Source organism: Cyrtonyx montezumae, unplaced genomic scaffold, assembly GCF_038088225.1.
Source record: "Cyrtonyx montezumae isolate F1298 unplaced genomic scaffold, pur_monq_1.0 scaffold_22, whole genome shotgun sequence".
NCBI lineage: Eukaryota > Metazoa > Chordata > Aves > Galliformes > Odontophoridae > Cyrtonyx > Cyrtonyx montezumae.
The window spans coordinates 1,556,716-1,583,171 of NW_027071959.1; the positions used below are offsets into that span (position 1 = coordinate 1,556,716).

The following is a 26,456-nucleotide window of genomic DNA, read 5'->3' on the forward strand; positions in this document are numbered from 1 at the left end:
GTTTTTGAATTCTGAGAACTTGCTCAGGGTAATGCTGCTACCCTTATTTTGCAGAGCCACATCCAGCTAGGAGATTACATTCCTTGTGAGGATTCACTTTCCTTTATAAGAAAGAAGCTCCTGTCCAAAAGAAGCACACATGCAAAACCCTTTCTGTATAAATTCGCTCAAGAGTAACTGTGGCAATGTTTTGTTAGTGTCACTTTATAACATTTATAATGCAAGAAATATTATTTATTAGCTTATACTACCTGCACTGTACATCGTGCTTCTTTGAGGTAGAAGTCAAAGTTCCCTTCAAATCAACTTAACAGTTTTTCAACAATTAAAACTATTCTGCCTTTCAAGCTGCTAAACCAAGAAAAATTATCAATGAACTCCCTAAAAACAGCAAAAGACAAGAAATGTAGCAGAACAGTAGAACTATTTCAGCCCAAAGCATTCTGAAACAGAGGACAGGTCACAGATATTGTCTTCGAAACTTTGAAGTAACACCAAACCTGTGACCACTTGCATGGTCTGCTTTTCTGGGCGTGCTCCCAGTGAAGACAGTTTTACCTGAGATTTCATTCGGGCTACAAGATCAGAGTCCACAGAGCTTCCCACGTCTGAGTGCAATGCGCCATGCAGGATGCCATCTTGAGAAGCCACAGGGCCACGCAGAGGAACAAGGTTCCCCAAGGGTATCTGCACAGGTGCTAGCAGGGTGCTGGAAGACTACAGGATATGAGAGAAGAGCACAGGTTCACAGTTTACACTTGTTTCAGAAGAAGGCACTCCCCAGTGCAAACACTGCTAACACGGAAGTGTTTGCACCTAGAAATTGTTTCCAGAGCTAACACCGAACAATTACCAGCACATGACACATGTAGGGAACAGCAGATTGATTTACTCATATGTTCTGCCTTCCCATCTGAATAGTGATTGAGTTGACAGCAGCAAGGTGATCCAGGAAATAAATGGGCATTACTCCAAAATGGAAGCAAGTGCTTAACAACAGCCACACTAACCCACACATCTGCATGCACCCAAGCACAGTACTCTTTGAGGGAGGCTCTTACCAGCACACCACCCTATGCAAATTGGGTAGCTTTCCTTCCCAACTCGGCACAGCATGAAACAAGTGAAGGAGAAGCCAGCAACCACAAGAAAGTCTCCCACTCTCTAAAAGCTGAAATTAACATCTCCAGACAGAAATCCAGGCTGCTCCCATACCTTACACCAGCATACTTTTTCAGCAGTACTGAAAATGGAAAGCAGCTCTGCTGCAGCACATCAGTAAGAAGCTCCTGAATACATCTCTACCTTTCAAAGCACAGCAAGAGCCCTGGGAGCCACCCAACATCCTCACCTCTGAACAATGCAAGCTTGACATCTCAAGTTATCTCCACCAAGAAATGTGACTGTTCTGTTTTACTTTGTGGAATTCACCGCCCAAGAAGTCTCACCTTTGATACACTGCACCAGTTAAATTAGAAGCAAGTGTACTCTAGGTTTTTCTCTACAGCATGCCAGTTCAGCCAAGAGCTATTGCTTCAGCAGAGCACACGCTTATTCATAAATCACAGTCCTGGTACTCTGTGTTTATACAAAATTACAGACTGAAAACAGAGTTAATTCACTTGCACACTGAGGGACAGGGAGAAGGAGATGAATGCATACAGATCTTCCTTCCAAGTCAGTGCCACAGCAATGGTAACAGTACAAATAACATATTCTGGGCTTACCTAATTATTTTCTACAGATGGCCATTAACTATGCATGTGAAGCAGTAGACACTAGTTGTCCTTCAGCAAAGATAAACTCACTTCCATTGGGCTAATTAAAACTTTCAGGATAATCTGCAGTTTATCTGATATTTATAGGTATAGTTATTATCAGCTAACTGAGCACTACCACACGCTGTTAATTAGAAATCTGAGCTAGCAATTCAGTGGAGGCACAGCTGGGTACCTGCAATAGTAGAGCAAAGCAATTCATTACCACTACGCACAGTGACCTTTCAGGTCTGGGGCAAGTTTTGCTTTGTTTTTAGAGCAGGAGATTTCCTAATTTCTTATTAAATTGAGGCAATTACTTAAGGACAAAGACAAAACAACCTGAAATGTTCCTCCCAGGGAAGGGGGGAGCTCTATGAGTTGAAAGCTGCAGGACATATTCCATAGCACTGATGTACAAACAGCAACAGAAAGCAGCATGTACCTTTTCCACTTTTCACTTTTTCACTTTCTATCCACTTTCTTCCACTGGTGCAAGCTGAATGCCAGGTTTACAGAGCAATAGCTTTCCTAACAGCTTTTTTTTGGGGGGTTGGTGTTCAAAGAGGAAGAAGAAAGTTATATTTACAGAGGGCCCCACCATACCAGTAAACCTTATTGGTGTCCTAAGACCACTTAACACTGATCCAAGGACCAGAGCATGTTAAGTCATACTGCCTGCAAAACAATGATCTGGAACCAATGGGAGCAATCCTCCTTCCTTCTCTTAATTCATTCAAACATTTTCCTATTTTTCTCATTTAAGAGAGAGCAGAGACCATTCATCCAGACACTAGACTTGTAAGTGGGAGACCCGCATTTGACTTACAGCTTCTATAATGTCTTAATCAACACATTCACTCTGAGCCTTGAGACTCAGAAAGCAAAATTAGGCTTAAAAAAGCTTATTTCACTCTCAATTTAGACTGCAGGTTTTAGAGGGAAAAGACTGACTTTTCCTTGCTTACTACAAAGGATCTGACTGCCAAAATTAAAGACGATGTTGCAATCCCTTTGAATTCCCTGCCAATCACCTCTTTTTTTTTTTTTTTTAGGAGACACTTTCCCTAATATAAAACTAATTTGAGAGTAAATTCTGCAGTTTGTCACGGTTCCTTATATAACTTCCAACAAGATATCTTCTCCCTTTGCTCCTGAATGTTAGCTACAATGCGTGGTTTCAATCTCAGTTCTCCAGAAATGTTCACAATGGAAGTGCCACCAGAAAGGACCAAGTCCTACCTCATTCTCACCTGCTCCTTCACCAACCTCTGTTTTGCTGTAATTCTCAGCAGTTTTTCTGGTCTGGGTCACCCTCACTACCATGTGCTGACCAAGACTGTTACTTCCTTGGCAGTCAGCAATCTGATAGAGATACTCAGGAGGAGCACACAGATCTTCTGTGCCTCCATCCTCCCACACTCTGGGATCTATTCTATTTTCTTTCTTCTTTTCTTTCTGTCCTTCAGCAGCACCATTAGACTCCCGGGTAGTGAGTTTCCCACAGGAATCCACCACAAACCTAACACATTCAGATTCAAAGCTGGCACTTTCTTCATATCCCTGCAGCGCAGGGAACAATTTTATATCCTTGAAGCTGTGTTTCCTCTCTGATTTTTGGGCAGGACTGCATATCTGAGGCAGGGGTGATTTCAGGAAGTTATAAGGCAGCAGAGGCTCTTCTGTGAAACAGTACAGACCCTCTGGTCTTCCAGATTCACAGTGAGGAGAGAACTGATGCCTCACTCTCAGTATCTGGGCTGCATTAACACTCTGAGAACTGTCCCAATCATTGCTGCCACATTCTGAAATCAAATCACCTCTTTCTTCATCTTCTCCACACCCATCTTTGGCAGATGAAAAATTGCATTTTGATGTACAACACGTTAATTCCTCCCTTTGCATCTCTTTCTTGCAATCAGGGTTGCATACCCATGATCTCTTGAGGAACTGTGGATGGGTTCTTTGGTATACCACTGATATGATCTGCTTTTATATCTGCTCCTAGCTCCATTAGTTCCATTTGCTTTGAATCCTGTCTCCCAGGTCTGCTCATGCTCTCAATATTCTTGCACATAATGACAGCTTGACCCCAAAGCCTCATCCTGAACTTCTCTCTTACTTCTACTCTGAGATACTCTGCTGTGAGACCTTAGCAATTCTTGAGCATATGAAGCACCTACTGTCTCCTGCAAATTCCAGTCATCCACGAGACTGGAACCAAAGAGAGTCATTCCCTGGTTCCTTCTTTCTTCTCTGGCTTGCAATAGACTTGGACTTCTTTTCATGTCCACAACAGAGTGGAAACAAAAATTTCCTCTTATTTCCAAAGGTATACCTTGGTCCTGGTGGATGTCTACATCAAAGCTGCTGAAAGGTGGGACATTTTCTACAGGTTTCACATCAGTTAAGGTTTGGCACGGCCTAGTGAATGTTGATACAAGTGTGGGATGCAGTTTGCCTAGCCACGTGCCTGTAAATTGTCTCCATGAATAATTTATGTCTGGTGGTCTCCCTCTGCCTTCATTTCTAATCTGGCTATCTGGTTCTGGATTCTCCTGTCCAGGGTACAGAATGGCACAGGGTATATGACAAAAGGATGTTGAAAGAAGAATCCCTCAGTGCATTTCCTAACTAGATAAATATTCGCAAATAACTGAAACATATCACAATGTATGTATATAAACTCTTATTTAAAGTACAAATTTATATGTATTAAATATGTTACATATATAAATTGGTGTGCAAATTTTAGAGCACTTAAAGTGATCTGTATGCATATAAAAGAAAACACTCCTATTGAAGGCCTTAGGTTAAAGATGTCTGTGCCTTTAGTGGCAACACAAAATGCTCTTGTCCCACTGATACTTATCTCATTACAGGCAAATGGAAGGCAGGAATGAATTCCATCACTCAGAATTCTAGAGGGCATTTGGCTATGCCTGCAGCTACACAAAGCATAGTGACTAGCCTCACTTGCACTCAGTGTGGATATTGCAGCAACAAGCACAGACACACTCTATTGTCTTCTCCAAAAGACAATCTCTCCAGCACACCAAGTGCTGTCCAGTTTCCCTCCCTCTCTCCACAAAACTGCAGAATATTAATTGCTTTCTGCACAAAAGAGAACATGTCATAAACAAGCAACAACCTCAAGTTCAGAGCTCAACATGGTTATTTTTTTTTATGTTTCCTTAAGAATGGACAGTATCTGTTCTGAACAGCACCAGCTGCCTTGGTCTGCGTGCTTTTCAGCAATAGCATCATGGGGCTGTGAAACAGCCACTAAAGGTGTGTACCTCTAAACCAAAACTGCAAGATTCCTGGGTGTGTGATCTCATTTCCCTTGGATTTTCATCAGACTCATAGCTTGACAGGATCCCCAGTCAAGTGATTGCTGTTCCCATCCCAAATCAGCAACAGTACAGCATTACCCCATAATTCACAGCCACTCGTCCTCAGCCAGCCACCTTGCTCCTCCCCAGAACCACTGCATGCAGCAGAGCCTACTTACAGTGTGTTGACTCAGTGACTGCTTATCCTTGTCTTTCTTATCTTTCTTGTCTTTCTTCTTCTTTTTCTTCTTCAAGCTACCACGTGCCAGCAGCTTCTTTCGTTCCTGAGTGACAAGTTCTCTGTAGTAGTCATCACAGGGGTGGTCCCACATGGATTGGCCGTTATTAAAGTTGAAGTAGTAGATATCACCATTGACATCCTGGCTGTGTGGCGACAAAAAGGTAATGACATGCAGCAACCCTAGCTCTGCACAGACACGGCCTCATTCAAGGAGTTTTGAGGCTCTAAAAACATTCTTATTGCACCACATGATCACCCTGTATTCAGTGAATAGCAGCACAATGCCTCCAGGAACCCAGAGGCATTGCTGAGGTGAAGCAGCCCTCCTTGAGAATGCTCGTATCCCCGTTCAACTTGTCAAACACTCTTCTCTCTTCTTCCACCACCCCAAGAAGAACCTGAGTACATTTTTTTCCCCTTGCCAGCTGGTACTCTGCTCTGACAATCATTAACACAGCATAGAAAGCCAGTAATCTTATAAACCAGCTTCTGAGAGGGTTCTCTCACCAGGGCTTCCACTGGGGCGGTAACGGGGCCACAATGCCTTCCTTGGCCAGCCACATGAGCCCGGGCTCCTTCTCGGGGTCAATGCCAATTTCTCTTGCAAAACTCTGGATCTCTAGGGAAACAGAACAGAAATCTGAAGGGACAGCTTACACCAAGCAATATACAAAGCCAACTTCTCAACTAAAGCAACGGACACAATGGAAAATCCCACTACTCAAAACTGTCCAAATAAGTCTGTATATCAGTGAATGTGTTTTCCAGGCTGGTGAAGCAGAGGGATAGAGACTGCAAGATGGCAAATATCCTTGCAATCAAAAAGCTAGTTTTTCAGCTCTGCATGACATCTCCTTTTGTCTCACCTCCTGAATCACACTCTCCTCGGTTCCCATTTTCTTAATACTCCTTGAAATAAGTTAGCAAGTTTGAATCCCTTATTGCAGTTCCTAGGAGGACAAGCACCTATTACCTTGTTCGCTGGGAATGTACGACTCATCATAATCTTCTTCCAGGATAATCTGATCACCAACGGATACAATACCTCCTGCCATGGTCCCCGGCACCTGAAGCAGGAAGGAAACAACACAAAGATCACAAGTAGCAACTGCAGACAGACAGAAACAAAACTTCACATAGCACGTGGTAGAGCCCCACAGGAAACTCAGCACTGGGGGTCGCCAAGCGTGGATACAGACTGGGAGGACAAAGTGCTAGGGCAGCTAGAAACTGAAACTCCACCCTTCAGTGCCAAGGGGGAAGGAGATGCCACGTTGGTCACAACACCATCAGCCCAAGGCACTCTGCAGACAGGAAGATGAGGCAAGCACAGCTCTGCCCTGCTCACAGCGCTTCCCCAGTGCAGCGCTGATCAAAGACCTGAGGCTGATGCTGACAGAGAAGTTTGACTCCCCCAGGCTTTCCAGCACCTACAGAGGAAACAACCCCTGGCTTTGTGCACTTTCTAGACAGACAAGGGAAAGCTGAAATAAGAATGGTTAGGAAGAAAGAGAAAACAAATTTTCCCAGACCACAGAGCAGCTTTCTGAGAAGTCCCTGGGCTGAATTTGCTCTGCCTAGGGACAAACCAGCTTCTCTCAGCAACCCACTTGGCCTCTCCATGTTCCCAGAGGACATTTTGGAAGCGAAAAGCTGATCTTAATTTATTGTGCCTCATCTCTAACCTCTGGAGAATCGTTTCAGTATTTAACTTAAACTCCACAGACAGATCTAGGCCATGCTCCTTTAGAGCACTTCACCACAAGCTCAGCAGACTGCAGGACGTTTCCCTGCATTTTCCCTGCATTTGAGGTTGGCACAGCCACAGCTGGCCAGCACTAGCCCTCAGCAGGCAAACGGCCCAGCGGGCTGCAGTGCAGCTGCCCCAGCACTCATGCAAGCACAGGGCCACGAGCTCACAGCAGCAGAGGGGCAGGCCTGTCCCATTTATTTTTTAAGAAGGGACTGATAACAGCTCAATGTATAAAGCACACCAGCATATAAAGCACCAGAGCAGGGGCTCCCGGTGTCTGCACTGCACTCAGGGGTACAGGAGCGGTGTCAGCCGACAGCTGAGCTTCAGTGCCCTCCGCACACAGCCCTCACGCAGAGCGAGGCCCAGAGGCAGCAGTTCATCCCGGCAGCCCCAGGCACAGCCGCTGGGACACACCTATCCCCCCAACGCGCACGCAGGTAATTAACGCATAGCTGTAACGGCCCAGAGGCCGGAGAAGAAACCTTTTACGAGTAGAAAGGAAAAGCACTGAAACTAGAGGAGCATAAAGAGGCGGAGGCCCTGCACCCTCATCCTCACCCGTTACTCTGCCCCGCCGTGCATCCGCTTCCATGGCCTCCCACGGCTTGCCTGAGTTCGCATAGCAACCACATCCGGCTCACAATGCCCTGACCCGCCCGCCCCCGCCGAGCGCCATTGGTCAGCGCGGTCACCGCTCGGCTCTCGATTGGCTGAAGGGCGGCGGCGTGCGCAGTGCCCGCCGGGAGCTGTAGTTCGGGGAAAAGGGGGGGGGGGGGGGGGAGGGGCGCTGCCACGCGTTGCCATGGCGACACGACCCCGGGGCCTGTCTGGGCCCGGCCCGAGCGCGGGGTGCTGCGGGGCAGGGTGGGGCATGCTGGGGCATGCTGTTGGGCGCGGGGGCCGGGCCGGGATCCGAGCGCTTCCGCCGGCGGGCGGGGCGACGGCAGCGCGGCCGGGCGCAGGGGCGGGGAGCGCCGAGCCGCCATGCCCGCCGCCCCGTTCGGCCCCGCGCCGCCTGCCCGCCCCGGCACGGCCGCCCGGCCGAGGCGCGGGGCGCTGCGGGCCCGCTAGGGGCGATCCGGGCACGGGGCCGCGGCCATGACTGCCTCCGCCTGGCCCTGCCTGCTGCTTTGCCTGGGGGCCGCGGCCCTGAGCGCCGGCCCGGCCCCGCCGAGCATCCGCCTGCCGCTGCGGGGAGGCGCGGCCCCGCCGCCGGGCCCCAGGGTGCGGAGGGCCCCGGAGGAGGCCGAGAGGAGGAGCGCATTCGTGGAGATGATCGATAACCTGCGGGGCAAGTCCGGGCAGGGATACTACGTGGAGATGACGGTGGGCAGCCCCCCGCAGAAGGTGAGGAGGGGCGGGGGAGCGAGGCGCGGGGCAGCGGGGCCGGGTCCGGCCCGTCCTGGTGGTCCTTGGGGGTCCTGGGGGCGGCTGGGGGGGTGGGGGCATCGGGGGCACGTGAGGAGGATGGCATGGGATGGGGGTGCCCCTGAGCACGCGCAGCACGTGGCCCTGCTCCTGAGCCGGGCACGTCGTCCTGTGCTGCGTGCAGTTGGTCGAAGTGAGGGCTCTGGTCTGGCTCGTACTGTGAGCAGACGTTTCTGGAGATCGCTTCGTGCCCTGTGCGTGGGGCAGGACACGGGGAGAAGTGCCCAGCCTGCTGCCAGCATCCCCCGTGCCCTGCTGCGTGCACGGCGGATGGGATGCGTGCTGACCTCGGGCCCCCAGGGCAGAGCAGCTCCTCCTCTCTGCTGTAGGGGCGCGCAGGTTTCTGTTGCCGCATTCTTTTGCCCCCTACATATCCATACGTAGGACCAGCAGCAGCAGGGTCGGCCCAATGGGGGTGAAATGCGTGGAGGTCTGGGTTTGTTCGAGCACAGGTTCGGATTCCTGTGCTTGTGCCACCCACGGTGTAGGTTGGCTCTGCCAAAACTCTCTGCCCACGGATGCTCTGAAATAGCAGCTGGCTTTGCTGTGTGCACCTACAGCAAGATCTGCCTCCTTCCTCGGGTGCCTGGTGGATGCTGCACAGGTGGTGCACTGAGGGGAGCAACCAAAGAAGAGAAGTAAACCACAGCTGGGGGCTCATACAACCATCTTTGCTCACAGTCAACAGAACATTGCTCGTGGGAATGTTCAGATAGTGACAGGACAAGAGGGAATGGCTTTAAAGTGGAAAAGGGGTGATGTGGGTTAGATGTGAGGAAGCAATCCTTCCCTCAGAGGGCGATGAGGCGCTGGCACTGCTGCCCAGAGAGCTGTGGGTGCCCCATCCCTGCAGGCACTCAAGGCCAGGTGGGATGGGGTCCTGGGCAGCCTGAGCTGGTGGGGGGCAGCCCTGCCCACAGCCGGGGGTGGCACTGGGTGGGCTTTGAGGTCCCCTCCAACCTGAGCTGTTCTGTGGCTCTATGGATCGTGTGTCTTGATTCAGCTTTGTGTTGTTGGTGTGTGTTTAGGATGTATTTTTCTGCTCAGGCAGGGTATGCTTATGGGGGGAAAAACAAAAGGAGATTATTTCTAAAATCTAGCTCTAAATGTGATTTCATCATCCAGCTCTACTGGAGCTTTTGCTTGGAACATGCCATGTGTCGCAGCTGCCAAATAATTTCAGTGAGAACCACCTGTTTCCAGGCGCTCATGGATTTCTGAAGCTGTCACCCTTTTGGGAAGCATCTTCCAGCCTTGGAGTGCTTCCAAGCGTGGATGCAGTGTGTGTGCATATGCATGCGTGTGTGCATGTTTGTGATCCGGAGCAAAATCCCTCCAGGCATTTTAATGGAATTAAAAGATTCACATGGAAGGCTAAGTTGGTGCATACACAGGAAGTGGGGGAGCGTGGCGGGTGTTTATCTGGGTGGAGGTGTGCGTCCGCTTTGGAGGTACACATGCAGCCCAACGTGGTCTCACTGCCAGCACCTCGCTCTCCTTGGCTTTTGCTTTCTTTGTTGTGCTGTGCTTGAATTTTGGCTGCGAGTTGGGCTGCACTGCGCAGTCACTACCGACAATTAATCGCATTCCCCCCCCCCCCCAGCTCTCAGCTCTGATTCACCCGGACAGCGGAGGAGGTGGGAGCAGAGCAGCCCAAGCCAGTGCTCTGGGACAGATGGCAGAGGCTCAGTGCCACCGCTGCGTGCTTGTCCCCCCACGACCCCACCAGCACGCTGCCGGCCCCGCTCTTGTGTGCAGCACAGAGACAGTGCTTCTGCCAAGCGCCCAGAGGGGCTGTCACATCCAGGGAGCTGCAGACAGGCTTCAGAGAGCGTCCCTGCCACACACATCCCTGCCTCACTGCTGCACGTGTCACGTCCTGGCCTCAGACAGGGGCTGGGCTGTGCCTGGAGGATGTGGGACCAACGCACGTGGCAGCAAACCCGAGGCATCAGAGCTCAGCCTGCAGGGCAGAGTCCCCACCCCTGCCTCCCACTGTTGCTGTCACCGGTGCAAAACACCGCACGTGCCATGCAAGGAAGAGCCTGGTGGGCAGTTCTCGGACTGCTGAACATCCAAGGGTTTGGTGCAGGACCTGGGCAGCTGCAGGTTTCCTCATCTTCCTAACGTGGTTGTTCTTGACAACACAGCCTCCAGAGCGAGCCTGCTGCCTGAGTCCTCTCCCTGCAGTGTCAGCTCAGCAGGTATCTCTCCAGGGAAAGCCATCCTCACCAGGCACCCTGGAGATCAGCAGGAAGGCGGTGTGCAGCAGATGGCTAATGAGTGCTCCAGCAGCCACCCTGGGAATGGCAGGGCTGTGGTTGCCTGGGGAAGGCTCTGGGTGCTCCTCTGAGCAAGGTTTGCAGTGGGGAGAGCATGGTGCTCTACTTCCTACCTGGGGCTGAAGGTCTCCTTGGCGAAAATCCTGGCTGAGTCACAGTGTGGAGGACGCAGGACAGCCACCAGGGTCGATGCAGCAGAGCAGCTCAGGGCTGTGGTTGCTGAAGTGGTGCTGTGTGCCTGGAGCCACTGCCCATCCCATAGTTCACTGAAGAAATTCTGCAGGTGGTAGCCAAGCACCAGAGCGATTAGCACAAGCGCATTAGCTTCCTTCCTCTCCTCTTCGAATCCACAGCTTAAGGCCCACAGCCCTGGTGGATCACTTGTATGGATGAGCAGCCCCATGGCTGCACAGCCCCATGCAACCAGCAGTGTACTGCCAGGTGCAGTTCCAGTGCAGCAAAGGGGCCACAGGCACAGCTCAGCCAGCAGCAGGACAGGGCTGGCCCATTCCTAGCCAGGCTGGTGGGGTGCTTGCCAAGCTCTGCCTGTGAGCTGCTAATCCAGGGTAAGGCAGAAATGAATCGGGAGCAGAGCTCAGCATATGGATGGCTGATTAGCAGACACAGCAATCCACAGCAGCTTGTGTACCATCAGTCCTTCCCACCAGCAAATTAGATTTCCTACAAGGGGAACCTGGAGACCTTGTCTTGCTGCTGCACTCTCCCACACCAGTTGCAGGGGGCTGAGGCCGTGCTGTGCTGAGCAGGGCAGGAGAGCTCATGCTGTGTTTGCACAGTGCCAGATGATGTTTGCTTTTTGTGCAACAGTTTGATGTTGCTGACTCCTGCTCCAGCATCGCGTCCTCTTGCACAACTGCCCTGAGCTGTCCTTGTGCACAGCATCAGCAGGCACAGCTGCTGGGCTGCAGCCTCCCTGCCCTACTCCTGCCTGCACTACTGCTGCTTGAACAGCCTCACAGGTGTGGTTGGCACACAGCCCTGGCCAGCAGAGCAGAACAAGGTTTGCTACTGAGATGAAGACCCAGAGCTGTGGGTCCCTGGAGCACACCGCACAGCAGCCACCATGCAAAACATGGGGCTGGAGAAAGCATCACTTGCCTGCAGTGCCACTGACCTGGGTGCACAGTGCAGCCTGTGTTCTGCTGCAGTCACAAGCCTTCCTTGTCTATTCCTTCTCCAGCTCAATATCCTGGTGGACACTGGGAGCAGTAATTTTGCTGTGGGAGCTGCACCTCACCCCTTTCTCCGGAGATACTACCAGCGGCAGCTGTGAGTATGCCATGGGGGCGGGCACTGGGGGGAAACGGCACAGGCACCAATCCTTGTGCCTGTGGCTCACGTCCTGTGGTGGTGCTCTGTCTTGCTCTGAGTCTGGCTAGACGTGGCCCTAAGTCCTGGGCTGGCAGGTAGGCTGCTCAGCCTCAGGTAGGTCCGGATGGCCCTTTCTTTCCCCTGTATGTCCTATTACAGCCTCAGCCCAGGCTGCAAGGCACTGCCCTTGTGCTTCACTGACCCTCTGTGGGCTCTCCAGCAACCAAATGTACAGAGAAATGCGGTGTCACGCAGCCGTGCTGACCCATGGGCTGGGCAGGCCTGTGCACCTGCAAGGCTTGGCTGCTGTGCATGTGCTCTGACTGTCACTGTCTCCTTTGCAATGGTTTTGCTCTCTTTGGCACCGTTCCAGGTCCAGCACCTACCGTGACCTGCGGAAGGGTGTGTATGTGCCCTACACCCAGGGCAAGTGGGAAGGGGAACTGGGCACTGACCTTGTCACCATCCCCCACGGCCCCAACGTCACTGTCAGAGCCAACATCGCTGCCATCACAGAGTCGGACAAATTCTTCATCAATGGCTCCAACTGGGAAGGGATCCTGGGGCTGGCCTATGCTGAGATCGCCCGGGTGAGTTCTCATTGCAGCTGGGGGCCCATGTCTGCCTGTATTTGTATCCAGCTTCTCTCAGCAAACATAGGCATCCTGTCCTGTCCCAGCACAGCACCCCTTGCTCAGGGGGTTAAATTTCCTCTCTCCTTAGCTCCACACAGTCCCAGTGTGCCCAGATAGGGTGTGCATTTGTACTACTTGTCCTTGAGCCCTGCTCCAGCAGCATACAGAGACAGGATTCCTGAGGCACAGAGCAAGGGGACGTCTGGGTGTCCTCCTCTGACACATCCCTGTCCTGCCTCTGCTTTTCTGTAGCCCGATGACAGCCTGGAGCCCTTTTTTGATTCCCTGGTGAAGCAGACCCAGGTGCCCAACATCTTCTCCCTCCAGCTTTGTGGGGCAGGCTTCTCACCCAATGAGACAGAGGCCTTGGCATCAGTGGGAGGCAGCATGGTGAGTGCTTGAGGAGCCAGCATGGCAGGGGGGAGGCTGGGGATTCCACACCTGGTTTGGATGTCGCTGTGGGCAGGGATGGCCACACAGGATGTGCCCTGGCTGGAGATGGTAGGCACATTTCTGTCCCCATTGCAGATCATTGGTGGCATCGACCGCTCACTGTATGTGGGTGACATCTGGTACACACCCATCCGGAAGGAGTGGTACTACGAGGTCATCATTGTCAAGCTGGAGGTCAACGGGCAGGACCTGAACATGGACTGCAAAGAGGTGATCAGGGGCACCAGGGGGACCTGCCCTGCCAGGGGTTGCTTTGTTACTGAAGGCATCTGTCCTTTGGTTACAGCTAAAATCATCAAGTGTAGTGAATGCTGCAGGCCCTGGTGCATGGGGATTCAGTGTCGGGTTGGTGATGGAGGCTGAGGGCACCAGGCAGCTTGGTGAGGGGTGAAGCTGAGATGAGCATGGGCTTTGAGTCCATCATAGTAGAAAGCAGGGAATGGGCTCAGTCTCAATAGCTGCGCAGGGGGAGCCAGCGCAGTCAGGTGTTGGCATGGAGGGGAGCTGGGCTGGGGTACCACCATCCTCCTCTTGCTGTCCACAGTACAACTATGACAAGAGTATCGTGGACAGTGGCACCACCAACCTCAGGCTGCCAAAGAAGGTGTTTGAGGCTGCAGTGAAATCCATCAAAACAGCTTCTTCGGTCAGTGTGGCTCCTGAAACTCATCCATCCATCCCTCTCTCCTGTGGGCACATCCCCAGTGCCAGTGGAGGGCTGTGGGCAGAGTGACTGCTTGTCACCGGCTTGAGCATTCCTGCTCCCTGCCCACACAGACCCCTCACCTCCCCTTTCCCTCTGGCAGACAGAGAAGTTCCCGGATGGCTTCTGGCTGGGGGAGCAGCTGGTTTGCTGGCAGGTTGGCACAACCCCCTGGCACATCTTCCCTGTCCTGTCCCTCTATCTGATGGGGGAGGCCACCAACCAGTCCTTCCGGATCACCATCCTTCCCCAGGTGAGCATTGGCTGAGCCATACTCTGCCCAGAACCGAGCTGGAGAAATCGGTAGCAGAGCTGACAGCTTTTCTCTCCTTGCAGCAATACCTGCGTCCAGTGGAGGACGTGGCCACCTCTCAGGACGACTGCTACAAGTTTGCCATCTCTCAGTCCTCCACAGGCACCGTCATGGGCGCCGTTATCATGGAGGGTTTTTACGTGGTCTTTGACCGTGCCCGCAAACGCATTGGCTTTGCTGTCAGTGCCTGCCATGGTAAGGGAGAGAAGGAAGGCAGGAGGGGAGGGAAGGCAAGGGCCTACGGGGAAGGGATGTGGACTTGCAGTGGTGTCTCAGTGACCAGACCCTTGCCTTTAACTGTTGACCCATAGTGCACGATGAGTTTCGGACAGCCGCGGTGGAGGGGCCCTACCTGCACTCCAACATGGAGGACTGCGGCTACAACATCCCGCAGACGGATGAGTCCACCTTGATGACCATTGCCTACGTCATGGCAGCCATCTGCGCCCTGTTCATGCTGCCTCTCTGCCTCATGGTGTTCCAGTGGCGCTGCTTCCGCTGCCTGCGACGGGACCACGATGACTTTGCTGATGACATATCTTTGCTGAAGTGACACCGGAGCGTGGGGGCAGCCCCGGGACCGCAGGTGAGGCAGCAGGGCAAGGAGAGGTAGGTCCTTTCTTTGGAGGCTGGAGCGTGGAGGCAGGACATCGGTGTAGGGTGCTCTGGCAGTCAGCCCGGGTCCTCCTAGCCACAGGGGCCCTGTGCCCTCAATGTGAACGGGCTGGGAGCAGAATGCCAGCACTGAGGCTCAGCCTTTGTGTCCCTGGGTCACCATCACCCAGGGAAGCATTTGTGTAGCAGGACAGGAGAGGCAACACCAGCACTGGGGAGCAGGTGGAGATTGGGTCCCAGAAGCAGTTTAAGATCCCCTTCTGTTCTCCAACGGCTTTGCCTTGGTTCTGACACCAGCCAACCACCCCTTGCTGACCCACAGCCAGACACAGGCAAACATCCAGCATGTACTTACTGCCTGTCGGGCAGCAGTGTGTGCAAGCGCAGCTTGGGAAGCCTCAGGCCTCAGCTGCTTTTGGCTGGGATCTACAGATACAGCTTGTCTGCTATTGAGTGACAGCACAGCAACCTTGTCTCACCTGTAGCCCCGGAAGGACTGGGTGCAAGTCTCTGCTCTGGCACAAAAGTGAGCTGAGCTTTCCCTAGCTGTCCTGCCAAGACTTCCCCAGCTGATGAGCCATCACCCTGTGTCTGTTCCCTTCCCCCCCCCTCCACCCAGTGCTGTGTATCTGCCCTTCTCAGCCTGCTCTGTAGGGAAGCTGCTGGCCTAGGCTCTCCGTGTAGTGATCTGTGCGTGTGTGCATGTGCGCTGTGGCTGTGCCTTCCCCATGCAGCTCCCCTCCCCATGACACCTGTGAGCTGGACTCCAGAGAGTGCATCTCCAGAGCTACCACCCCCAGGCCTGGGCTGTAGGAAACACCACACAGTGCCAGCCTGAAGCTGCCCTGGGATGAGAGAAAGCAGAAGTTGGGGGACAGCTGCTCCCATCCTCCTGCTCCCCTGTAACTGCGCACTCTAACATTTGCTGTGACATTTCCCCTGCCCTCCCGCTGCTGCCACCCCCAGGCCTCTCTGCCCACCCTGTCCTGCTGCCTCCCAGGACAGCAAGCCATCCTCTCCTGACTCCATTTTTGGTCACCATGTCCCCTTGGGGGACAGGGAACTGCCTCACCTGCGTTCCAGCATCCACAGCATTCGCTGCCCTCCAGCCCTGGGGACAACATCCTCTGCTCCAGGACATGGGGTTCTCTTCCCTGAGCTTCACAGCCCCTTGGACTGAATGGGAACAAAGGAAGGAGCTTTCCCCACAGCCTGGAACAAGCAGAAACTGCATGCTAGGGGAGAGCAAAGCGCTGAACCCAACGCTTGCCCGTTCCCCAGCCCACTCGCCTGTTTGAAAGCCATAGGGCAGCCAGCGCCAGCTCGGCGGCCCCCACCTGCAGCTGCTGCCTCTGCTCACCCTGGCACCTGGCAGCAGACACCTCGGACCTGGGCTTCTGCTCCCAAGGCAAGAGACAAACTGGCAGCACAGGGGAAAGGAGGCGGCTGTGAGGGACTGCAGCGTTCATTGTTTTTTTTTAGCATACGGTTGTATTTATTGTTTTATGATTTGGTTGTTTGTTTTTTTACAATTCGAGTCACTGTCAGTACAGCTGTGCAGCATCAGTGTGTACGTAGCAGGTCCAGCACTGCACACAGGTGTACAAATAATGGTTGGCTCCTCACCTGTACCATATATACATACAGATCTATTTTTAATTCTAGCTCTGAAAGCCACTGTTCCAAACCCAACGTTAGGGGCTTTTATCCCATTCTGTTGTGTCAGTTTCTTTCTCTAAATGTTTTCAGCCCTCTGCTCAGTCCGAGGGCCTCGGCCACCACTCAAGCCCAGGGCTGCTCAGCAGCAGTGTGCTTGGATGGAAGCACTTTATGGATCGTGCAGTGATCTGGAGTTGGTGTCAGAGGAGGTTCTGTAAGTGATGTGGTGACAGGGATGGAGGGATGCAGGATGAGGCGCAGCTGGATCCCAGCTGTGGTTCACAAGCCGAAAGGATGCGTGACAGAGGAGGTGGTTTTGCCCTCACTTTGTTCATACAGCGAAGGGAAGATTTTGTGGTGTTCCTTTTTGTACTCCTCTGCACCACAGCTCACCCTGCCTCGGGAGGAGGGTGCTGCTGTGGTCTTCTCCCATCCCCAGAGCACATGTTCTTGAGTTTGCTGACAGTTATAATGCTCTGTTTCCTTAATTCTCTGCCTCAGCGTCGGGTGTGAAAGTGCTTTGTTTTGAACACTGAGCTCCACTAATGAAAAAGGCAGCGTTCCCCAAGTGAAAAATCAGAGCTACCTGCAGTGCCGGGGCCTGGGCAGACCTAAGGCACCAGTTCAGGTGGAGAGCAGCTGGAGCACTGCACGCCTCGGGTGACCACTAACACAGAGCTCAATAACAACACCCTGCAGTTAAAGATCGCTTTGAAAAAGCTGTGTGGAGCCAGAGAGGCAGGAGGAGGCGCAGGGCAGGAGAGCAGGAGAGAGGCAAGCACTAGGCACTAGCCCAGCACATGCACCCCCACACCATCCCACCTCACAGCAGTGTTTGGGAATAGCCCCCCGTGCCCACGCTGTGCTCCAGACCTCATCCAGCTCCAGTGCAAGAAGGCGAGGTTATGCAATTGCAGAGTGCACACAGACCTCCACACCCTCGTGCCTGCCCAGGACCCTCCCCCAGGACCCCCAGAGACTCTGTTGTGGACCACTGCCTTAAAACGTGCTGACATGAGTGTGTGTGCGTGCGTAGGAAGATTCAGACTGCGGCCCAATTCTGTACCCAGAAGCACTCGTGCTGACCGACCCCAAAGCAGCGGTGCTTCGGGCAGTGCTGGATTTGTGCCACAGACTGCAAAAATAAAAATTAAAAAAAAAAGGAAAAAATAACCTACGGAATAAGTACGTGAGTTTAAGTGGTGCTGAGCACCTCGTGATCCCACCGACATCCATGGAGAAAGGCTCGGTGCATCAGCCTGGGCTTCAGGAGAAAGTACAGGAGAGGGGATGCTAGGAACTGACACTGGCTGGTTATCCTGAGCTGCAGTGCAGCCAAATGTGTTTGCTCCCCACTGCTCCCTCCCCAGGACCCACAGCTGCCACAGGAAACAACGGCTGAAGAGGTGTGAGCTCTGCCCAGAGGGAGGAGGATGGGGACAGCTACCGCAGGCTGGCGCTATAGACTCCAGTACTCTGTAACCTACTGTCTGTGTAAGAACAATGAATGTTAACACAGTAAATTATTAAAGGAAAAAAACCCAAACAAGCTTTTCACACGCAACCTGTTCATTGCTAGGAGGGGATGGAGGTGGCATGGCAGGGAGCACTCAGCTGAGGCCTGGGCACATGGGACATCCCATCCCAGGGAACCTTAGGAGGGAAAGCAGCAAGGCTACAAACCAAGAAATAAGGAGCAGCACCAAATCACTGCATAATATACACACTTTATTTATGAATTTGTATGTATACAGACTTTCTATACACACATTACCTATATAATAAAAATGTACATGTGTATACATGATCGTATAAATATAGAACTGTAGAAATCTCAGAACTGATCCTGTCTATTCACAGCAACTCCTCCCGCGGGAACACTTTGTTCGAGCAGCCGTCATTTGAGACTTGGACAAAAGGGGCAAGTGTCATTTGTGTTGGTTTGTGCCCAGAATTTGATGCACTGGAAGAAAGAGAATTAGTCAAGAGCCACTGGCACAACTCAAAGGTGCTGTGAACGCAGCGTGGCGTTACTTTTCCAGAAGCGATGGCAAAGGGCATCCATTCATGGGATGGCTGACTGGCTCCTTACAAACAGCTCCTGTCAAAAGGCCACTGGGAATAGGGAGCCCTTTTCAGCTGAGCTCCAGTATGCATGTCTGCAGTGCACCAGCAGCGAGGTGAGTGCAAGCTTCCTGCATCACTGTGCTCTATAACCTCCAGGAAGGCCAAGATTTAACCCTCCTGAAAACAAGCACAAGCTCCGAGGCCAAGTAAGGATAAGCCTTGTTCTTAAAGCCATACCAAACGGCCACCCAGGGTGGTCCAGCTGAGAGCAGGGGAAGGTGATAGGACACAGAACTCAACTCTGATCACACCTTTCTCATGGCAAAGTCTCTATACAACAGGAACTCACTACATACACTCAGGGGCCCAGGAAGGGAATCTGCACCGGGAACCATAATAAAGGAACACAGAAGATGTACGTAGCAAGGAAGGACTTACCTCCTTGTGCAGCACATGCGAGCAGGCCATGGGATGAAGGTCGCTGGGCTGCACAAGCTTCTGGCACATGAGACAAAGCTTACAGGCAGCTGGGGTCTGGGTCGAGCAGCAAGAGAACACAAAGCAGACAGTTATGCTACTCAGATACACCTGCTCTGATAACACATTCGGTGTTGCAGCTACTGGTCTTGCCAGGGGCCCCAGTTTGCCCAGTTCCTTCCCTCTGCACACTCATCCTGCAGCTATTCTCTCCTCTGATGTGAAGCACAGAAGAATCCATGCTTCCAACCCTTCTAACCCCCACCAGCCTGAATAGCTAGCTGAAGAGAGAGAGAAGCCCCTGCTTCACTGGCTCATCCCTTTGGCTACTTCTCCCTCCCCAGCTGGAGGTGGTGAAGGAAAACCACAAACATCTTACGTGTGACGCTGTTCCAGGGTAAGCTACCTGGGCTGGGGGCAGGAACATGGGGGTGCTGATCTGAGGCAGCGGAGCAGAAAACATGGGTGCTCTGATTCGACTGAGAGGCTGTGGGAAAGCAAACAAGACATAAATGTGCAAAAGTGAAGGACAGCTGAGCTACCCTAAGCTACCTTTGGGAAAAACTGCTCCCCTGGCTTGAGCTCTGGGTGGTCCCAGCAGCGGGGCCCACTCAGCTCAGTCTGCAGGGAGCCAGGGAACAGGAGCTGCTCGCTTCTCTCTGCCACCTAGACTCCCTTTCCCTGCAGCCCCCACCACCACCCCAGCAATCCTACCTGAGCCCCAGCTGCTGCCCGCTCCTGCTGCTCTGCAAGCTTGGCTGCCACCAGCTGGTTCAGCTCCTCCATAGTCAGACCCGCCATTGTTCTCCGAGCAGTCTTGATCTGCTGCAGGATGTTGGTGAGCTGGGCCCTGCAGAACAGCAGCCTGCTAAGAGCTCCCACCCGCCACCACTGAGCCAAGCAGGGGTGGACCCTCCATCAAAGGATGTGCAACAACACTCCATCCCAGCCAGCCCCCCAGTGCCAGGGGAAGGCTGTATCACAGCAGAGGAACATGTGCTCTCAGCTGCCTAAATGAGACACATCACATGCTGAGCTTCTGTCCCTGAAACACCAGGAAGCGAGGGAAACCCAGCCTGAGCAAAGAGATGGTGCCCACTTGTCATACAGCTCCAGACCGCAGCACCTCAGAGGAGGGAGGCAGTCTTTTAAATAAAGCTCCAAACGTTTCTTACTCACAGTGCTACAGAAAGCCTGGCAGAGAGCACCCACCCTTTGCCTTCACACTTCTCTTACTTTTTTCCAGACCTCCCAAGCTTTACTTCCCCTTATCCAAGCTCATGCCTCACCCGCAGGTTTTTGTTCCTGGGGAAGAACATCATGAGACACTTACTTGTTGCACTGTGGAAATCGAGTCAACAACTTCTCCAGCAGCTTCTCCAGCTTATCTGCTGGCTGCTGCCTGTGAAACTCCGGAGTGCCCTTAACTCCCCCCAGGCCTGGTGGAGGAGGGATGGAGGCAGCGGGAGCCATGTGAGGACTGTGTGTGCCAATGAGCGATGCCACAACGGGGCTGTTTCTTCCTTGGGACGCAGGCAGCGGTGGGGAAGGCTGGTTGGGTCTGGAGATGGCAGGATTCAGGAGAGGAAAGGAGAGTGCTCGAGGATCAGCACTCGGCATGACCATGGGAACAGGAACGGGTCCTATGGGAAATGGGAGCCTGGGAGTAAGGGATGGGTTGGGCTGGAATGCCGTCAGCATGAAATCTGTCTGAGAAAGAAAAACAGCGGGGGAAGAAAAGGCTGGTTAGAGTAAGTCCATCTCAGAGCAGAGCTGAGCATCTTCCTCCCCAACCAGACAGGAGCTGGGCTGAGCCACAGCCACTGAAACGTGGCAAATGAGGGCTGTGCAGGCCACTCTCACAAGGGGCAGCAGGTGAGCCCAGACAGACAGCTGCCTCAAAGGCAAGCAGAGAACTCCAAAAAGTATAATCCTACACAGTCTCCATTTATGCACCCAGCAAAGACAGTGCCAGGCCATTCCCAGAGCCTCGCAGCAACATCCCAGCAATGAAAGCTTGTATTTGTTAGGCTGGAGAGGCACTCACTTCTGAGGGTGGAGGTGGCAATGTTGGGGTTGGGATCTGTGGGAGGCTGCTCAGCTTCGTGCCATTTCTCACCATCTGAATGTGGTCATTGAACTGATCCTAGAAGAGAGAAAAGAAAACAGACATGTTTATCAAAGTCTCTGCCTGAGGAATTTTTGGGCTCTGAATGCCCAGAATAGGCAAATTCCACTGCTGCCTCAGCAAAGCACTCAGCCCCAGAATGGTCACAGGCCCTAAAACAGATATAGCTTGATTTTGCAGGACTGAAGAGAATGAGAAAGGACCTGAAAGGAGAAAGAGCAACTGTCTCTGTTATTAACTCAGCACACTGCTTTCATATCCACATGGCTTATCCTCATGCATGAGTCTGGGCACAGGCAGAGCTCTGCAGCTGTTCACAAATGCAGACTGACTGTGCTACGCTTTGGGACACAAACCTCTTTCCTGGGTCTTCATCTTCTCCCAAGCACAGTTGCAACTAAGCACATGAAAGAGCACTGATGTGAACCACACACTCTTAAGCTGGAAGCTGCCTGACAGGAACTTACTCGGACACTTTCCTTGGTCATTCGTATCCTGTTCAGCCTCATCTCCCACTCCTGCTTTGGCCTCATTGTCTCCAGCGTTGGTGGTGCAGACCTGCAACAACAGTTTAACATTCCCTCTTGCAAGCATGCTGTCACCAGCAGCAAAGTGGGAAGAGCTGGAAGCAACCAACTCCCCAAACCCTTCTGCTTTCCCCTAGCAGGGGTCCCCTCTTCTGGCTGGGGAGGAAGAAGAGCTCAAACCCGAGGGAAGAACCCAACAACAGGAGAGTGCATGGTGCTATCACAGTACGGACTGATCTGGTGCACACAGACACCACAGACAATACAGCCCCTACAGCACACAGTGTAGCACACAGAAGACCTTCACCAGATGAGCAATAACAGGAAATACATAAGCACAGCTTCACAACTCTGTTATGTAACATGACTGAACCACACTGGATGAATAAAGGAAACTGAACCACTCCACTCAAACTTCCTGAGTAAATAGAGGGAGAGGAGCTGAGCACATAGGCACATTCAAATTATCTGATCACTTCTGAGGTTACAGGGACTTACTTGAGGTAGGTGAGGTGCAGCTCTGCTTCTTTTTCTGCTTCTTCTAGCTTCAACACCAGCAGCTCCTTTCGACTCTCCAGGGACAGGATCTAACACAGAGGGGCCCCACATGAAGAGCAGTTTCTGTATGCCCTTATTTCCTGCTGCAATACCATGACTGTGATCTCCTCATAAGCACCACGATGCATGCACTTGGGGCATCAATCCCAACTAACGTTTACTGCACTTACATATGCCAAACCCTTCTCTTGTCCTCATGCTCACCTGCTCTTAATTTCACAGAATCCATCATTAACAGCCCAGAATCTCAAAAAAACCTGCAAACCAGATGAAGAGGAAGAAGTCACCTACTAACCTCTGCTTTCCAGGCCCGTTCTGTCTCCTCGAGAATGTTCCTGTTGATTTCATTGTGCTGGTTCTTCAGCTTATCTAGCTCCATCTCCCACAGCTGCCTGCAGACAGAAACAGAACAAGTCTGCTTCAGCACTGGAATCACTTGAAAGAATAGAGCTGACAAACTCCCACAGAGCCAATTGATCCTAGCAACTCTTGACGGAGTGGAACTGTGAAATATTGACAGCTTCCAGACCATGACACCAGTCACATTTCCCAAGGCTGTGTGAGTCAGAATCCCAAGAGTGAGCTGTTCCAGAGCAGGCAGACAAATACTGTGCAAACACATATATACAGCTTAGCAAAAAGGGGAGGAAAGAACTCCCCTCACCAAAATTCTGTCCAGCTCCATGGAATGGTGCACAGTTGTGGAAAGCAACATGAACCAATACACAGATAAAGTCATTCTGATCAAGAAATAGGAAGACGTCCCTTTCAGCCTGTGACTGGATTTGGAACTTCTCTGTGCAGCATTAAAATACCTGAAACGTGTCCAGGTTTAGAGTAGTTGGGCAGCTGTAGGGAACAGCACAAAGAAATAGGTTTGCCTGATTTCTGGGAAGCTGAAATGCAGTCAGAAGTGGCAGCTACAAGCTGAGTCAATCCATTAGGCATACAATCCAATCTCATGGGATCTTTATGCTCCAAGTATCCAGGAGCCTTCTTGTGACCAGGATGAAAGAGGATTTAATCCACAGGCTGTGAGCACAAACCTGCTGGAAGGGAAGATGAAACCTCTAGAGCACATAACTGGACCATCCTCTCCAGCCTATCCCACAATGCACTTCCAGACAAAATGAGCACTACAAGAATGTTCAACATCAATCTGATAACAGAAAAGAGCCTTACTTCTCATCAGACTGCTCTGCAATCAGAGAAGCAATCTTGTTTTCCTTCTCCTCCTGTTCTTTCAGCAGCCTGCATAAGAAAAGAAGAACAGATGGAGTCACCTACTGCTAGGTATTAGTGCACAGCCACTACTGCTGCACTTCAGCTTTATACTGTATATTTGCACAGCTGCGTGCTCTGTCACAGCATGCTCTGAAGACTGCTTTCAAACACATAATGTGTAGTTCAATCACCGACATTCACAAGAGCAAAAGTTTTGCTCCATCACAATGCTGCAGCTTTCATCCAGCAGCCATCAGAGAACAGTGCCTCTCTGACAACGTGTGCTTTGCAGCAGTTTGTTTGTGGGGGGGGAAGGAGCTGAATACCAGGAGTCATTACTAAGGCAGCTTATGCAAAAACATCCCCAAGCCCTCAAATTACAAATTCAGATCTCTGAGAAATCACAGAATGACTCCAGCAAAGCACCAGTTCACTGTCCAAAGGAACCTGAAGCTCTCTGCCTGCCTCAGAACCCCTCTGAATCTTTGCACAGCACATGCTGCCTACCTTACAGCAAAGCATGGCTGATGCAGACACTTCCAAAACCATTAGGCACAGGTAGGCAATCTGAGCAGGAAACTTACAAAGGGAACCAGGAATTTTACAACAGGAAATGGTGAAACTTACTACACTAGCACTGCCAATGAACAGTCCTGCCTCCTGCTGAAAGGCTCTGGATTCTGAAAGATGCAACACAGAGCACAGCAGAACTGCCAGGTTCTGTCCACACATACACCTAACAGGCAAAACCTCCACCCCCTGCTCAAGAATTTTTGGGATCACATCTGCACACAGCTGCTCTGCCCATAGTAAATCCACTGAGAACTGTACAGCTCTACACCAAAACACGTGCTGCTTCCAGAAGTCTAAAGTGATCCTCCTTAACATTGTCAGGTGCACACCACAGTTACAATTACACTTCCTCCCTAAAAAACCCTTGCTTTTTCATACTGTACCTTCTGCCTTTCTCGCAGAGTTTCTCAATTTCTGCTTTCAGATCCTGCTCTTTCTGCAGGAACTCTTTCTTTTCTTTCTCCATCTTCTTCTTTGTCTCTTCCCGCTTGATAGTAACATCCTGAATTGCTTTCAGAATCTCCTAGAGTGGCATAAACATTACCCAAGTAAAGAGCAAAATCCTCAAGTAATGACTTCCATTGTTTATAAACCCATCTTAACAACTTGAAGAGACATTAGGAGATTACAGACATCACTATCTTGCTTTTTAGTAGACCCAGACATTCATAGAAGCTATCATAAGGCAACCCAGGTGGCAGTTCTTCAATACTCAGATCTGAGCAGGGAGCAATCCTTAATGCTGTACAACATGCTTGTACACGGTGCCACGCTGCGTGTGTCTGCCACTTCTCACAATGCTCTGCACCTCACTGCACCCCTCAGCACAGGCCCAGATCAGCCCACCTCGGTCACAGGGCAGGGCTAACTTTGATAATTACCTGGTGGTTCTTCATCTCTTCTTCCCTCCGCTGCTGGAGCTGCTTGAGCTGCACCTGCAGCTGGTTCTCCACTTGCCGCTGTTTGTCCAATACCTCTTGGTACCGTTCCTTTAACAAAGCCCTCTCAGACATCATTTTGTCCTGCAGCAGAGAGCAGAAATTCAAGGAGAACCTTTCCCCTCCTTCACGCTACAGAGAGCATGGATGCAAACAGATAAACTCAGCACAGCAGTATATAAAAGCCCAGTAGGTGCCAAAGCTTAAGTTGTCAAGAACCACAGCCCAATGACTCCCACTTTCAAAGCTGAGACACTGCATCAGAGAATATGAATGGCAGTGCTGCCTGAAGCTGCAGCTAGAGCTGCATTTCCTCTTCTAAAGAGAACAGCTCAAGAAGCTACAGCTGGTATTTAAATGGAAAAAAAACATCCTGTGGGAAGGACAGGGGAGCCAGCACTGGGATGCCTAGTGCCAGGCACAACCCTGCCTCCAGCTACTTCCTATACTTCCTCTACTTTTTAGTAAATAAGATATTTAGAAAGAAAGAAACCAGGAGTGTTTCACTTACTAAGGAGCTAGAAACAGAGCAAGATTCACATCACGTATCTGCTGAATTGCCAGGATGATCCTTCTTGCTCATGCACAGCACAGCAGAATGAACAAGTCCCACAGATGCTATCCCCACCGCCACTGCTTTGCGGTGTTTCATAACTCGGATCGCACTGCTGACTGCTAAAGCACCACAAGAGCTTCCTGAGCACCCGCAAGCTCCCAGAGCAGCACGGTACAGCCAAATCACCCCCTGCAGCCACGGCCTGGGAGCAGGAGCAGCAGAACCCATACCTACCACAGGGCTTCGGTACCCACCAAGTTCTTCTCAATGTCCTGATCCGTGTTCACATTTGTGTCAGCCGTCTTGAAGTCAGTCTGCAAAGAGTGACAGCTCCCGTTAGCCCCCCCCACAAACACCCTGACCCCTCCAGTGCCGGACGCACCCCAAAGCGGCGGCTCAGACCCAGGCGGGCACGCTCCCCACAAACGCTTCACTCTTCTACTTAAGCCTCCCGAGCACCGCGCGATGCCGCAGAAAGCCGCCCCTCGCCACCAAACCCCACGGCAGCAGCAGTCCCCGCGCGGCGCCCACCTGCACCGCGATGTTCTGCGAGGGCCTCACGGGCGCCGCCTCCGCGTCGCGCTCCTCCGCCGCCCCCTCGCTCTGCCCCGCGGCCTCCGCGCCGCCGCCCGGGCCCGGCTCCCCCTCGCCTCCCGCCGCCGGGGCCTCACCGGGGAGGGCCGCGGGCTCCGCCTCTCCACCAGACGCCGCCTCGCCGGGGCTCTCCGGGGCGGAGAGGCTGCGCAAAACAAACAGGTCACCCGCCGCCCGCCGCCGGGCCGCCCCTCCGCCCTGCCCTGCGGCCTCTACCTGGCGGGCGGCGCGGCGGCGGGGCCCTCGGCCTGCGCCTGCTCCAGCGCCATGGCGCTCCGTCCGGGGGCTGCGGCTGCGCCCGGCGC

The 26,456-nt window shown here is 52.3% G+C and overlaps 3 protein-coding genes across 7 annotated transcripts in view; 1 reads left to right on the forward strand and 2 right to left on the reverse strand.

The window, feature by feature from the left end:
- Positions 1 to 6,395, reverse strand: part of CEP164 (centrosomal protein 164) — a 33,863-nt gene extending 27,468 nt beyond the window's left edge. Inside the window, 7 exon segments of the mRNA XM_065738419.1 lie at positions 559 to 717; positions 3,000 to 3,636; positions 3,638 to 3,849; positions 3,851 to 4,315; positions 5,272 to 5,476; positions 5,841 to 5,952; positions 6,307 to 6,395. Coding sequence (XP_065594491.1) covers positions 559 to 717; positions 3,000 to 3,636; positions 3,638 to 3,849; positions 3,851 to 4,315; positions 5,272 to 5,476; positions 5,841 to 5,952; positions 6,307 to 6,388 — 1,872 coding nt within the window. The 5' untranslated portion in view covers positions 6,389 to 6,395.
- Positions 6,396 to 8,063: 1,668 nt separating this feature from the next.
- On the forward strand, positions 8,064 to 22,568 carry BACE1 (beta-secretase 1). 3 transcript variants are annotated; one of them, XM_065738426.1, is made up of 10 exons: positions 8,064 to 8,436; positions 12,001 to 12,089; positions 12,505 to 12,721; positions 13,019 to 13,156; positions 13,295 to 13,429; positions 13,764 to 13,865; positions 14,026 to 14,175; positions 14,259 to 14,430; positions 14,547 to 14,821; positions 22,489 to 22,568. In XM_065738426.1, exons 1-9 carry the CDS (start codon positions 8,188 to 8,190, stop codon positions 14,786 to 14,788), a joined length of 1,494 nt encoding a protein of 497 aa, XP_065594498.1. In that variant the 5' UTR covers positions 8,064 to 8,187; the 3' UTR covers positions 14,789 to 14,821; positions 22,489 to 22,568. The 3 variants fall into 3 exon arrangements, with proteins under 3 accessions (XP_065594498.1, XP_065594497.1, XP_065594496.1); XM_065738425.1 differs by lacking the exon at positions 22,489 to 22,568 and adding an exon at positions 20,349 to 20,413; XM_065738424.1 differs by lacking the exon at positions 22,489 to 22,568 and having other exon boundaries at positions 8,065 to 8,436; positions 14,547 to 15,316.
- RNF214 (ring finger protein 214) lies at positions 18,217 to 26,446 on the reverse strand. 3 transcript variants are annotated; one of them, XM_065738421.1, is made up of 15 exons: positions 26,368 to 26,446; positions 26,089 to 26,296; positions 25,812 to 25,871; positions 24,945 to 25,085; positions 24,447 to 24,586; positions 23,449 to 23,517; positions 22,562 to 22,658; positions 22,207 to 22,295; positions 21,649 to 21,739; positions 21,101 to 21,199; positions 20,387 to 20,763; positions 19,768 to 19,903; positions 19,433 to 19,540; positions 19,015 to 19,110; positions 18,217 to 18,472 (listed from the first exon to the last, which is right to left on the reverse strand). In XM_065738421.1, the coding sequence occupies exons 1-15, from the start codon at positions 26,418 to 26,420 to the stop codon at positions 18,407 to 18,409; spliced, it is 1,830 nt and encodes a 609-aa protein (XP_065594493.1). In that variant the 5' UTR covers positions 26,421 to 26,446; the 3' UTR covers positions 18,217 to 18,406. The 3 variants fall into 3 exon arrangements, with proteins under 3 accessions (XP_065594493.1, XP_065594494.1, XP_065594492.1); XM_065738422.1 differs by lacking the exon at positions 23,449 to 23,517; XM_065738420.1 differs by lacking the exon at positions 18,217 to 18,472 and having other exon boundaries at positions 18,871 to 19,110.
- Between the last annotated feature and the right edge of the window lie 10 nt (positions 26,447 to 26,456).

What these genes read in the sequence shown, in the direction of transcription:
- BACE1 (XM_065738426.1), top strand. Translation starts at nt 8,188, where the DNA reads ATGACTGCCTCCGCCTGGCCCTGCCTGCTGCTTTGCCTGGGGGCCGCG. An exon ending in TGAACATGGACTGCAAAGAG is followed by an intron (nt 13,430 to 13,763) that starts GTGATCAGGGGC and finishes TGCTGTCCACAG; the next exon opens with TACAACTATGACAAGAGTAT. An exon ending in TGCTGTCAGTGCCTGCCATG is followed by an intron (nt 14,431 to 14,546) that starts GTAAGGGAGAGA and finishes GTTGACCCATAG; the next exon opens with TGCACGATGAGTTTCGGACA.
- RNF214 (XM_065738420.1), bottom strand. Translation starts at nt 26,420, where the DNA reads ATGGCGCTGGAGCAGGCGCAGGCCGAGGGCCCCGCCGCCGCGCCGCCC. An exon ending in AACGGGCCTGGAAAGCAGAG is followed by an intron (nt 22,296 to 22,561) that starts GTTAGTAGGTGA and finishes CCTCTGTGTTAG; the next exon opens with ATCCTGTCCCTGGAGAGTCG. An exon ending in GGGCAGCAGCTGGGGCTCAG is followed by an intron (nt 19,541 to 19,767) that starts GTAGGATTGCTG and finishes GCTTTCCCACAG; the next exon opens with CCTCTCAGTCGAATCAGAGC.